Here is a 12,121-nt window from a genome sequence, read left to right as displayed (position 1 = left end):
AGCCATTTGCATCATATTTAACAACCCAATATACTTTAAAATGATTTCAGCTGAGTACATGATTATTATAATACAATTTTTCTTGAAAAAAAAAAAAAGGATGCCAAAATACTTTATAATTTCCTGTTGCCAAGTAGGCTATTTTAGAGGTGCAAATGTTGAAGTATTAGGTTTTAAAAAACTTCTTCCAAGACCCACGACAAGTGAATGGTAGATGAGACAGTGCCACAGCTTTCCTGATTCCTACTATGAGAAGTCTGAATGACAACCGCCTTGCTGCAACCTTCAAACTGCCTGATCCCTCGCTCAGCAAATACCGACTGATGCCCAGTGTGTGCCCGAGCACAGCAGTGATGATACAGACAGTGTCCTTGCCTGACGGAGCTCACATCATGGTGGACAAGAGGCAAACAGCAGTCACACACACACTTCAACAGGGTGACCAGCATTTTGGGAAGGAAGGGAGTCAACGGGGCTGAAATCCAGTGGGTGAACGCCACTTTAGAAAGATGGGGGTGACACTTGGTCGAGACCTGAGGGCCAAGAACGAGCCCACCACAGAAAGAGCAAGGGCAGAGAATTCCAGGCAGAGGAAACAGCAAGCACAAAAGCCTGGAGGCAGGAAAGGCTCAATGCTTTAGCTTTTGAGAAGGAAGGCCCGATTGTCTGAAGGAGCCACTGTGTGCTGGGTGTCGGAAGGAGGATGTAAGACAAGGCTGGCCAAAACACGCAGGGCCTTCAGGCTGCTTAGATTTTATTCTGAGGCAGCGGTTGGCAAACTTTTTCTGTAAAGGAGTAGATATTAAATATTCAGCCTCTGTCACATTTTTTTTTTTTAACCACACTTTAAAAAATGTAAAACCATTCTTAGATCTCATAGGCCATAGACTGCAGGCCCCTGCTCTAAGGCAATGGAAAGCCCCTAAAATATTTTGAGCAGGGCCATGGAGTATTCTGGTTCATGTTTTAAAAGATCACTTTGGTTATTCTGTGGGGAAAATGCTGGCAATTAAGCAAAGCAGAAGTAAAGAGATCATTTTACCGCCACACATTAAAGTGCTACCCACGATGGGAAAGGGTGCCTCTAGGAACAAGTGCCCTGATGTTGGGGGGCCTTCAACAAGAGGGTACGTGAGCCCTTGGAAATGACACTGGGCAAGTAGGGTGTCGTTCACCCACTGGATTTCTGAGGGTGCTCTACCTGGGGTCCAGTTGACCCATAAATTCTAGGATTTTTTACCTATTTTATCTGTTCACAAACCTCAAAAGAAAAAAAATATATATATATATGTATATATATATAAGAATGCCACCCACAGAAACTGAGAAAAATCTGCTTAGTAAAAAAAGTATTCACCATAAAAATGGAGGTATTGGTACGTTTAAAACAAGGGAAACTTAGTGATATAAGCCATGTTTCTTAAATGTTTGAGATTTACCTGAGTCAGTCACCTGCAGGTGCTGTTAAAAATGCAGGTTCCTGGACCCCACCCAGCCCTACTAAGTCAGACTCTAAGGAACAGTTTAAGAAGCCTCCCAGGTGAGAAGCTGTTTGAGAAGCTCTGATCCCCAAAAATTCTAGAAACCTTCAAAGGAGACCATTATGCTATTATCTCCTGGACTGCAGGATTCCTTTTCTAATTATCAATTTAATTGGAGTTTAAGATGACATTCTGATATTCAGTCAAACAATATGAATAGTACAATCCCATTTATTTAATATATCTTAATAACTACACAAAGCAAATATCTGAATTGTTCACTGGTGGGATAATATATGCTTTTTTAAAATGCATTTAATACATTTTACAGTAGCCTTTTAAAAAATAATGAACATTACTTGCATAATAAAAATATCAGCACACATGTATGGAAAAAGTGACTTTGAAGTTCCAGTTGAACTCTGAACACTGTCTGTAGAATGCGTTTTTGCTATTAGAAGGCAGGACAGTGAGGGGGGCAGTAATGACTGTAAAAGCACACAAGGGGGGTTTCTGGGGGGTGCTGGGGATGCTCTGGAATGCTTCTGGGTCTGCTTCCATGGTTGTGATCAGTTTATAAACTCTTCAAGCTGTATAATTGGGGTGCATGCACTTTTCTGTACTATTATAACTTAATAAAAATGTTAAAAAAAAAACAAAAACTACTGCTCTTGAACAATGGCTGAAAGGTAAACTGGACCAACCCTTTGAAAATAAATTTGGCATTCTGTATTAAGAGCTTTGATATTTGTAACAAATATCCACTGCCTTGACCCAGTAATTCTAATAGCATTTATTTTAAGGAAATGATAGAAAATATATACTGAAATAGATATGCAAAGATGTACACTGCAGTGTTATTTACAATATGAAAGAAAAGTAGAAATAAGCATCATATCCAAACAAGAGAATAGTAACTTATAGTAAACCTATACACAATGTAATATCATGTACTAGACATTACACTTAGGAAGAGAGTTCGGTGAACAGACAATTCACAGAAAAACACAAATGATCAAACATGAGAAGGTGCACTAACCCATTAATAATCAAAGAAGTGCAAGTTAAGAGAGATTTTTCCCAGTTAGATTGGGAAAGATGAAAAAGATGAACACTACTTAGTGTTGATATAGGTATTAAGGAACACGGAATCTGCACTCTGCTTTTAGAAATATCATTGATAAGGTCTCTTTGCAGGATACTTTGAAAATATTAACGAATGTTTTAAATGTGCATTTTCATTGAACTTTTTAGTACTTAAATATTCAGGATATGCTCACAAAGATGGTTCCTGAAGTATGGTTTGCAATTGCCAAAAATTAACAACCACCTAATATCTACCAATAGGGTCAGTGATCAAACAGATCATAATAGAACCAGGTGAGAGAAGAGGTTAAGAGCATAGTCTTTCATGTCAAAGACCTGGGTTCAAGCTTAGTTATGCTTTTTAGTAACTATGCAAAGTTGCGCAAATTACTCAATTTTTCTAAGTGCCTGTTTCTTCTGTATAATATTTTATAGGGTCATTGTGGGGATTGATAAAGTATGCAACCATTAAAAAGGATAATCTAAATCTACTCTATCCAATAGCTATTAGCCAATTATGGTTACTTATTGAGATCATGAAATGGAGTCAGTGCAGCTGAGGAATTAAATTTTTAATTTTATTTCATTTTAATTAATTTAGATTTAAATTCAATTACTGGAAAACTTTCACATGTCTGGAAAATACTGGGTATGCAAATCAACCTTTTCAACTGTATTATAAACTCTAAATGCAGATGAAGTATCCCCAATGAAAAGTTCACTTCTGAATTGAGATATCCTTAAGCGTAAAATATATGCCAGACTTAGAAGTTTTAGTAAAAAAAAGTTTTAAAAATTTAACAAAAAATCTCTATTACTTTTGTATTGATATATTTAAATAATAATCTTCTGGATATACTAAGTTAAAAAATACATTAAGTTCACCTGTTTCTTTTTACTTTTAAAATATGACTACTAGAAAATTAAAGATAGCTTGCATTTTAGTATTTCTGTTGGACAGCACTGGTCTAGATATATCTGTATTGATATAAGACTATGTCCACAATATTTTTTCACAGAAAAAAATTACAGACTAATGTCATTTCTTTTAAAAATGTACTTCAATGTCTATAAAATGGCTAGAAAAAATACTTAAAATTGTGATTTTTTTTTTAGGGAGTGGAATTACAGAATGGAGGAGCATTTCACCTTTCTTAATCAAAATTATCTGCATTTTAAAAATAGTATGAATTACTTTTAATTTTAAAAATTAAAATAAAAAATGCTTATGACTGCATAACAGTATGATCACAACTATGTAAAAAACACAACAAAGTTTTGTGTTTATGTTTCTTATTTTGAGTTTAGGTTTCTTTTTCTATTTTTTCCTCTTGTAAAATTTTTCTAATTTTCTTTAAAATGAGCACGCATTACTTTAATGAAATACACGGTTTAAAGTTCCAGTTTTAAAATTTTCTGTTTAATAAAATATGTGTGTGTGGGTGTATGTTAGCTCTGATGGTCAGTGAACTCAACAGCTGTGTGGTGCACATCCTGTTTGGGGCCATGGCAGATGGTAAAGAGCTATGGCTTTCACTTTCAGGATGGCACTTCTTTTATGTAGTGTAAAAGTTGCCAGATACCATACCACAGATTACCTTCTTATTAGGATATGGAATTTTAAACTATGTCACTAAACAGTTTTGAGCATTTTTTAACAACCTGTCATGCCAAAAACATAATTATTCATCTTTTTAAAAAAAATTTTTAAAAAACAGTTATTTGTTGTTGTTTTGGCCACGCTGCGCAGCTTGTGGGTAGTTCCCTGACCAGGGATCGAACCCGGGCCCTTGGCAGTGACAGCGTGGAGTCCTAACCACTGGACCGCCAGGGAATTTCTGCATCTTATTTCTAATACAAGAAGTTTAGAACAAGCAGTCAAGTCAGCAGTTAGTACCGATAAAAAACGGTTCACCTGCCAAAAGAACAACAACAGTCCTGGCTGTTTATGCTCCTGTTCCCATTTTATGCCATCTTCCAAGCTGAGTGAACGGCACACTATAAATCCCAGTGCTTCCCACTCAGAGGACTCACATCCCAGTGTCATTTGTAACCACAGAGTATGACTCACCCTTTTTGATTAACCAAAGCCATTTCTATCTTGACTTATAACTGACTACAAACAATTCTTGGGTTTGAAGAGGCTGGATTTTGGGGAGGTGGTGCTATAGTTCTGACTGCGTTTGAAAGTTTAAACAAAGTTGGAGAATGTTAGTGAGGATCATTTAATTGATAAATAAAACTGAGATCCAGAGAGGCTAAATGACTTGCCACTCTGAAAATTTATTAAGGCCTCAGCTGAGCCTAGAACTCAGGTCTCCTCACCTCTCTCTCTGTTCTGCCGTTCACTGCAAAACCTTTCACTACTAAATTAACCCAACATCACTTCTGCAATAAATTTCCATAACACGAACACCTCACAAGCGAAAACTCTGATGTACAGGCGACTCCACAAACGTAAAAATGACCTCAAAAATACCAAGGTTATATAAACAAAAACAAGAATGTTTTGCTTTCTTTAGTAAAAACTGCCAGCAAAACTTAATAAAAACTGCACAAACTTAAAAGACATTTGGAAAAACATATACAAGACTTTTTAGACAAAAATGACTTATTAAAAAACAAAAACAGTGGACATTGAGAAGATAAACAAAAATGACTTATTAAAAAGCAAAAACAGTGGACGTTAATTGAGAACAAACACAAGATTTTAGTTCTTCAGGTAGAACAGCAACAAAAAATGTATAATGCCCTAAGAAGGAGAAAGCACAATTGGCATACACTGTGGATCAAAAGGTATTCCTTTAAGCAACTAAATGAAAAACCACTGATAATGGTAACAGAGGAGCTTACATAAACTTGTGATGTACAAATTCCTAATCTGAGCTTGGTCTTGTGTTTCATTTCCCAAAACTGCTAACTCTCTGATCCCACACTATCAATGTCCTCCAAGTGGAACCCAGAGAGTTCTGGATACAAATACTGTTCAGCTGAATGCAATAATACTGAATCAACACAATGCCTTTTTTTTTTTTTTTTTTAAATCAAGTTAGCATCAATTACCACTTCTCTTCCACAAAACCTCAATTAGAATTTAGTAAACCCAGATGAGCAAAAACTCAGTTAGGTACTATTAACCCATCACCGACAAATAGTAACAGCTTCCAAAAAGGAGTAATAAATTAGAAGAATGATTAAAAACTCTAAAACATTCAGTTGGGTCACACAGTTGAGTACAGTTTAGATCTCAACTATAAAAGGACTGCAACATTATGAAGTATGGGCTTGATTTAGAATACTTCTTTCAAAGAACGTACTTTAAAAAGCTTTTCAATTACTATAAAACGAACTTTGGATTATACTTCCAATTATACCAACTCACTTAACTCACTTACTATGTTGACCTCTGAATTTCAATTTGCAGAATTTACAAGTACTACCTTGCAGAAAAACAAATATAATGATTAAAGTCAAGAACATACGCTTCACTGCAAGGCACCATTTAAATACTAACATCTACAGAAGTCATTTTCAGAAAAATCTATCACAAAAAATTAAAAAAGCACACACTACATTCATAAAATAAGTAATTGGGAAATTATTTACCTTACCAAAAAAATACATCACCTAACAACAGGGCTTCCTTATCAGAATAGCCTCTGAACTGGCTACAGACTAGGAGTGTCTAATCCAAATGTTCATTGTATAGATGGGGCACCTAGGTCTAAAAAGGTTACTGCCCCCATTACAATGTGGGTTTATTTCTAAACAATTTAGGTACGTGGATACAGAAAGGCAACTAATGAGTATAGGAACAAGAATATTTAAAGTGCAGTGATAACCTACCATCTGAAATAATTTCAAAAGGAAATCACATGACATGGAGTCTTTGGCAAGCACACACCAAGGTTCCCGCCTAAGATGACTCTTAAAAAGCCATATGTTAGCACTGGTATGATCCCAAGTCTTTTTATTCAAGGAAGCTGCTTTCTAGTACATATGTTAAAGACAGGTGGTTCTCCTACATCTAGTTATGCTAATCAACTGGCTTAGCCATATAGTTTCAAAATACAAACATATCTTAACGATACAAGATTTCATTTAAATGCTATTTTCTCTTAGGCTTTTTTAACAATAGGTTATTATCTAAGTAATTTGAGACTAAAGATTTGTTCCCTTGGATTGATTTTTTTACACGCTGATAGATGCTTGCTTGCTCTGGATAACTCCCGAAAGGCTGTCAAGCAGTTGTATATGGAAATGTCAGTAAATGGGTTGCAAGAGTTCCAGAAGCAATTCAGATGGTGGAAGAGGCCGCCATCCAAACCCAGTAAGAGTACCCTTCACAATGCAAAGTGATTACCAATCAATCAGGAAAGCAAATGGTTTCTACAATAGCAGTTCTTCTTTTTGTCTAGAAATACAGTATACTAAGAAATAAAGAGGAAAAAAGATAACTGGTTTGGAGGAATGAGAGGTATGGACAGGAAGATTACAGTAACCTTCCCAAAGCCAGCAGTCTACGCTCTCATTTTTGCTCTGAGAAAAAAGCCTGACCGATACTAAAAACAGATTTCTTTTCAATTAGAGAAATATGTAGAAAACTGGCATTTAATTCATATTAAAAAGGGGTTTCAGAGTTGACCTATTAGTTTAAATTAAAGGAAAGAGTTCGGAGAAGTCTGACTATTTCTTGCACAAATAACACAGTAAGATCACATCCCTTACCCTGACGACTTGCCGAGTACTTGTGATGAAAGCTTTTCTTATACTCAGTTCGGTTGCATCGAGGTTGAATTTCCTAGGATTTGCTTCGACTATGCGTGGGTCAAAAAGTCAAGGTAAAGCAATTTCATCATCGAAAACCTAACAACCAACATCATGTGAAACCACAGAATCTCTCACAGCAATAAAATCTGGCCCAGCGTTTCTGAACACATAGTCAACTTGACACTAATCATTCTCAAACTTTCTCTGCCCACAGCTAGATGAGGATCCTTGTGCCCCGAGGCAGAGATGACCTGCCTAGGTTCACTGCAAACCCATGGGTGTCTGACCACAGCTGAGCTGGGCTCTTCCAGATGCCTGCCAGCACTTTTTTGACTCCAGATCACCTTTCCCAGGACAGCTTTTGTCCTGGGAAACAGCAAGCTGTTTTCATTTGCCATTCCAACTCATTCCACTTCTGTCAAGAAGCAAACTCTGCTTCTTAACCTAGAGATCGAGGCTCTTCTGTGAAGCTTTCCTGCTCTCCTCACCCCCAGCTTGGTTCTGCTGTCCCGTGTCACTCACATGGCTCTCTGCACTTATCTTATCATCTGCAAGTATACACTTGTGCCAATATTTGACTAATGTCTGTTTCTCCCACCCCCAAGTCCCTCTATACTCCCACGGTAAATTCTACAAGGGTTGGTACAGTTTTGCTTATCAATCCAATCTCAGTAACTAACGAAATGTCCAGCACATAGCACACTCAATAACTATTGCTGAATGACGGATATCTATTAAAACTTTTGTTCTCTTTATCTCACAATTTCTCTATCTCCCCTAATCTTTTTCTCTTCCCTCCTACCTTGAGGGAAGACATATCTCCCTGCAACTGTGCTTTTGATCCCACTCCCTCACACATTTTGTTCCACTAGTTTTAGAGAACACATTTGTCTTTTAATAATTTAAAAGATGCCCTGGGGTCACTATGATTAATAGAAATTATACACTCCACACATCAACTGCATGTGAACCTGTGTGCTGACTGCAGAGTGATCCTGACAAAAGCTAGTTTCCTTTATGTTTTACCACACTTAGAAAAAAACAAAACAGAACTCAAAACATGCAAATGGCATATCTTCAATCTAAAGTTCTGATTAAATAGGATTTTTCCAGTTAAAAGAAAGGCCATATAATCCAGCTTTTACCATTCTCTGGTTCATCAGTCAGATCAGTGGACTTATTTAATAAAACATCGATAGCATGACTTAGCATAATAGATCTGCTTTAGTAAATGCAGTTTCATGGTACAAGACGCCTCTCTAATGGACACTGGCATTGAACAGGAAAAAGTCTAGAGAAGGATCTTCTTTTGATTTCCAATTACCAATGTATAACACTAGTCTGTATACACCTCTCTGAAATAATGATGGTTAACACTTTCATAGAAGTTCACTGTGTGTCAGACACCATTCTAAGCTCTTTACCTCATAAACTTTCAACAACCCTATGAGCTAGGTACAACTGCTATCCTAACGTTCTACTGAAGAGCAATGTGCCCAAAGTTACAGTTAGTAACTGGCGGAGCCAGGACTTGAACACCCAGTCTGACTCCAGGGTCCAAGCTCCAAATCACTGCACTATGCCACCTTCATGTTGCAGGATTTGACTATTCCACCTTAGATTACTGGTCAACGATTTTAAGTGTGTCATGGTACGAATAAGGGCAACATCAATCAACGATAAAAGGCAATATCTAATCTATGTACTTGAGACATCTGGATGAAACTTGTCCATTTGTCTGCTTGCCTCACGTGGCACAGACACCGCAGAAAAGGATATTGATGGTTTCGTCAAGGTCCTCTAGATCCCACTCTATGCTCCGGAGGTTGTTTCTCAGCTCGTTGGTGGTCCAGTCGATTTCTTCCCTCGTGGCTGTGGATGGGTCCTGGAGGAGCTCTGTCCATCTCTGAAACAATCCCTGTGCAGTGTTGACTGCTTTCTGTACCTCTCTGTACTCAGGTGAAGGGAAAGGAGAGATATGAGACAGTATGTTCCACGAACAACTTACAAGACTTAGGTGAACCTTTACGATCAGACACCATCCTCAGCAACCACCATTCCCCAAAGTGTTTTTAAGTCGTTACAGAAGGCTCTTCATGGACAAATATCAAAGTTCAAAACTTTAATAGTCTGAGTATTATGTTCTCAGCTGATTTCAAAATAAAACAGCCACTACTTAAGCAGCTATAATTACCAAGTTTGTTTGTGAAGGACAAAATTTAATTTTTCTAACGGACTGTACTTAAAAGTAGTCTAAGAAGCTATAATATAAATTAACTAAAGGGCCGTTAACATTCACACATGTTGCCAGTTGGAGTGAAGTAATTTATATTCAGAAGAAAAGGTTCTAAAACAACTTTCCTTTTCTTGGGGAGGTTCGTGTGGAAGGGGGGTAAAAAAGGGTAGAAGGAAGGGTTACTCTTACACAGCTAGTCTTTTAGAAGGCAAGTATTTTAATCTGAGACATTTTAAAATCCAACATCTCATTAGACGATTCCTAAACATTATTAGCTTTAAATGTATCTACTTTCCTGGATTAAGCAACTCTGTACAGCAGATTAGTGTGCTTCATGTTTAGGGAGTGAGACTAGGCCATTAAGAGCTATGGCCTATTTTGCTTTTAGATTAGATACAGTCACGGGGTCTTTAAAACTCCTCCCCTGCCCCTGCCATTGGGCCAATAGCCACCATTTAAATATTATAATCTAACACTACCACACATAAAAGCCAAAAAGGACTCATTTTATAATCATGGTCTCCTTGTGTATAAAGATTACAATCTTCATGCTCCTAAACTAAGAGATCTGTTTTGATCCTTCTATGATTTCTTAACCAATTCTTCTGGGTGTTCAATCAGTGTGTTCATTATCTATGGCTTTAAAACAGAAATTGCATGCATCCTATTCTCTCTGACATTTCAAGTACCACAGGAGACAGCACTAACAAAATGAAGAAAGGTGTCTTACAGTATCTTGGACTGTGAATACTAAATGAGAGCTAAAAAGCTGAATGTTAAATAGAGAATACAGCCGTTGGGCCCGGCTGAATAAATCACTGAGCTACGCGGCCAACAATGAATCTACCAAGGTTATGTTCATAACCAGTTCATGGGTTAGGCAAGTCCCCTCATTTTTCCTCTCACATCAGTCGTATGCTTTTAGTGCTAAAGAGAAACTCTATTTGAGACAAAAAGAGGAAGGACTAAGTAACTGAGATGTCAATCTGCTATTTTTACTCTTTATTGAGGTTTCTGGCTGATTTGGTAAAGAAAGAGGTATACATTTTGCCATAATATGAAGTACTTGGTTTATCTGTAAGTGTTGCATTTCCTCTATGACAACAGAAGACAGAGTTTAAAAGGCATCTAAAATGATATCTCATTCTAAAGAATATGAAAATTATCAGTTCTGTAAAGGAAATTCGAATTCCTTTTTGAGAACTAGAAGCCCCAGGCTAGGGCATATCACATTCTCCAAACGAGGAGACAACTAGGATGCCGGAATTAAACTCTTAAGCAGTGATCCATAAACTTTTTTGGTCTCAGGGCTCTTTTGCACTTTTCAAAATTATTGAAGACTCCAAAGAACTCAGATTGATGTGGACTCTTTAGTTATTGCCACTTACTGTACTAGAAATTCAAACAGATATTTAAAAATATTTACCAATTAATCAAACATAATGATGAAATTACGATATGTTAATGTTTTTGCCAAAAATTTCAAAAACAACAATATTTAGTAAGAACAGTGGCACTGATTCACATTTTTGCAATTCTCTTTAATATCTGGTTTAACAGTAGACAGGTGGATTCTCACATCTGCTTCTACATTCAGTCTGTTGACATGCGTTTTGGTTGAAGCATATGGTGGAAATCCAGCCTCATACAGATAGGTAGTTGGAAAAGGGAGGAGTATTTTAACAGTCTTTTCAGATAATTGTGGATATTCTTTCTTGACACAATACGAAAACTCGACAAGTGGCAGTTTCTTAAAGGTTAGCTGCAACTTGGAAGCTGAAACTGTACCAAAGACGTTGTGTGTTCTCATACATTACAACCCACTGCTCCATTCTGTATTGTGAATGGATGTTTTACCCACATATGATTTTACAGCATCACGTACTGGTCATTTGTAAAGTATTAGTTTACTGAGCATCAAAGATCTTCCAAACGCTGACTCATTTCATTATACAATATCCAAAATCATATAATAATATCACCACCAATTCCATCAGAAAAACTTAACTACTGGGAATCTGTAAGATGATAGCAGTTGATACGAGCTTTCCAAAATTCTATTTTTTAAAAAAAAGGCTCTAATTTCATCATCCACAAAAATACTGTCAGTTGTTTTCCGAGAAGTGACAGGTTCACCTCATTCATTTCTGAGAAAATGTCAAGTTTTTTTAAGATAATTTTGAGACTTGTGAACATATGCAAGTCTCAATAACCAGTTTGCGAGTCATTCTTTGAAGAAAAAAATGAGATTCTGTGGAGGAAAAAACGAGCTATTTCAGCTCACAGCTGGATCACAGAAGTGCTTTCCCTGGAGTCACCATCTTAGCTCACAATACAGCAAAAGAGTTTCATGCACTCTCTCATTTTGTGACACAGAGTATTAAAATGTGTACTAAGGCTGGGAGAAAACATTTGTGCATTACATGTCTGATTAATGACTTGTATCTACAATATATTTTTTTAAAAAAAACTCAAAACTTAAGAAAACTCAATTTAAAAATGGACAAAAGATCTGAACAGTCACTTCACCAGAGATGACATACAAATG

General features: G+C 36.8%; 1 protein-coding gene across 10 annotated transcripts in view; it reads right to left on the bottom strand.

Moving 5' to 3' along the window:
- Nucleotides 1-12,121, bottom strand: part of STX6 (syntaxin 6) — a 74,915-nt gene that overhangs the window by 49,497 nt on the left and 13,297 nt on the right. For all 10 annotated transcript variants that reach the window (XM_082396009.1, XM_082396011.1, XM_082396012.1 and 7 more), the window contains 2 exons: nt 9,117-9,286; nt 7,296-7,390 (listed from right to left, as the gene is read on the bottom strand). In XM_082396009.1, coding sequence (XP_082252135.1) covers nt 7,296-7,390; nt 9,117-9,286 — 265 coding nt within the window. The remainder of the gene's footprint in view (nt 1-7,295; nt 7,391-9,116; nt 9,287-12,121) is intronic.

This window comes from Balaenoptera borealis, assembly GCF_965194805.1.
Source record: "Balaenoptera borealis genome assembly, chromosome: 1".
NCBI lineage: Eukaryota > Metazoa > Chordata > Mammalia > Artiodactyla > Balaenopteridae > Balaenoptera > Balaenoptera borealis.
The sequence above is the reverse complement of the archived record's forward strand: the minus strand, read 5'-3'. Positions and strand labels throughout refer to the sequence as shown.